We start from the raw sequence: 2,322 nt of genomic DNA on the forward strand, positions 1-2,322 counted from the left end.
TCAGAAAACTTGTAATACAAAAAATAATTGTCTTAATGTGAGTAATCAACTTGGGAGGTTTCATGCTGATATCTGTTAGTTTAAATTTTTACCCAATTAACCTGCAGTGAATTTTAAAATAAGGCCATTTCCTCTAAATTAGGTTTTTTTTGTACTCTGAGCCATAAATCTCAACTTCAGCAGCTCTTACATTCTCCAAACCTTCCAGTTTTATTCCTGTCTGTATTCTGAAGGTTTGTAAAGACAGGTTTGTTCATAAATCCTTCACAGCCTGAGTTATATCACAGACAGCTTCTCAAAATGAGTTATTTCTCGAACTTCTTTTGAACGACATGTTTGTCCTTGACTCGGCTCTGCACCGTCCTGGAGGTGGTGGTGTGTTTCTTCTCCGTCTGGTCGATTGTCGGCCTGTCGGGGTTCCACACGTACCTGATCAGCTCCAACCAGACCACCAACGAGGACGTGAGTATATATGAAAGCCCAGACTGTGGTCCCTGAGACCCAGGACGACCCGGGTTTACATTTATTGGCTCTGATAAACTGAACCAACACTCTCTGTTTCTGGTCCTGGTCCAGATTAAAGGGTCCTGGTCCACCAAGCGAGGGAAGGATAACTACAACCCCTACAGCTACGGAAACATCCTGACCAACTGCTGTGCTGCTCTGTGTGGACCTCTGCCCCCCAGGTCAGTAATCTCTGTACTTTATCTGAGCTGTAAACTGAATCATATGACCGTCCTCTGGTGTTAATACTGACATGGAGTCGACAGTCTGGGACTACTTTACATCAACATATTTATATAAAAGAAACAGCGATAACGCTCTGTAATCAGCCTCCACTGATCATACTGATCGAGACACATCATTCACAGGAGTTTATGCTACTTAGATTTGCTGAAATTAAGGAACTAGTTACATTTTAACCTAACCTTTAATTAATTTCTGCCGTCTTCCCACAACCTGTACCGGCTGTTTCTCCCTCGCGAGTCCCACCAGCCTCTTCCCCTCCTCTCCCTGCTAGCAGAGCGGCTACTGATTTATCTCAATAACTGTTTGATGGATTGCGATGACACTTTATTCAGACGATCGAGGTTCCCAGAGGATGAAACCCTCCAACATTTGTGATCCTCTGACATTTCCTGTAGCGCCACCTGCAGGTCAAACTCATCTTGTGACATCTACTCGATCTTTTGTTTGTTTGGTATCATGTATCCTGGTGAGCATGTTGACCTTAACATTTAGCTCAAAGTCCCACTGTGACACGGAGATAAAATGTTAAGAAATAAATGTAGATAATTTCATTTAGCTCAGTTTTTATGTGGTAAAACATTTTATAATGGCCGCAAACAGAATCTACTCCCCTCACAGCTCTATTCTGACTTTCCTCTCATATTTACCATCATATATTCTTCCTCCTCTTCCTCCTCCTCCTCTTCCTCCTGTCAGCAGACGATGTGTTTCTGTGTTTAATGAGGACAGTTTTCAGTTGAGACCTTCCTGGAAGTAATTACAGTCTTCTCCCTCCTCCTCCTCGCCGTCTCCGAGAACAGTTCCTCGTCTCTCAGCTGGGTTGTTCTCCTCCTCCGATATCGCCGTTCTCCCTCGCCGCTGACAAACCGAGCTCTGCAAAAATTAATCAAAAAACAATCAAAGTCAGCATATTGGATCGCTGCAGTTCATCAGAGAAGAATCATATCTGCCTCCAGCTCTCGGCTTTCATCAGCTATGTTCCCATCCACAGAACCTGTGTGGTGATTCTGAGACTCTGTTATAATTTAATGGGAACAGAAAATTAAAATCGGTTTGGTTTGGAGTGAAAATGGAAAAGTGTTCCTCCACTCTTACACATACTTATGGACATATACTGTCTCTGTGTATGTTGTAATGTGGATTTCAACAATCAGGTTGCAGGAGAGAACCCCGAAGGAATAATGTTATGTTACTGATTTATTTGGTGAGTTTAGGATTCGGGACTTTCCTGCGTTGATTTGGAACTTGACTTTCTGGACTTGATTGCAAAGACTTGAGACTTGTGACTATTTGTCCTGAGGTCCAAACAGGGTCGTGTCACTGATCTGCTTCCTGCCAGCTGCGTCCCGGCCTAACTAACTGAGAAAAGTTAGTTTGATTATTGATTGATTGATTAATTGATTGATTAATTGATTGATTGATTTCACAGTAATGCACATCACGTTATTGGAACAAGTTGTGCTTTTCTTGTTTCTACACCTGCAACATTTCTGAGATGTTTACTCGCTCTCTGGTGAGTTTCCTCCAAATTATTCTGTTAGGTATTAATTAATGTTAGCTGTTATTGTTAGC

The 2,322-nt window shown here is 42.2% G+C and overlaps 1 protein-coding gene across 1 annotated transcript in view; it reads left to right on the forward strand.

The window, feature by feature from the left end:
- Positions 1-2,322, forward strand: part of LOC118340436 (probable palmitoyltransferase ZDHHC14) — a gene marked incomplete in the record, with an annotated part of 20,477 nt that overhangs the window by 234 nt on the left and 17,921 nt on the right. Inside the window, 2 exon segments of the mRNA XM_035678399.1 lie at positions 354-462; positions 577-686. Of these exon segments, the coding sequence (XP_035534292.1) occupies positions 354-462; positions 577-686 (219 nt within the window).

Source organism: Morone saxatilis, unplaced genomic scaffold, assembly GCF_004916995.1.
Source record: "Morone saxatilis isolate NCDOM2014 unplaced genomic scaffold, NCSU_SB_2.0 Contig7, whole genome shotgun sequence".
Taxonomy (NCBI): domain Eukaryota; kingdom Metazoa; phylum Chordata; class Actinopteri; family Moronidae; genus Morone; species Morone saxatilis.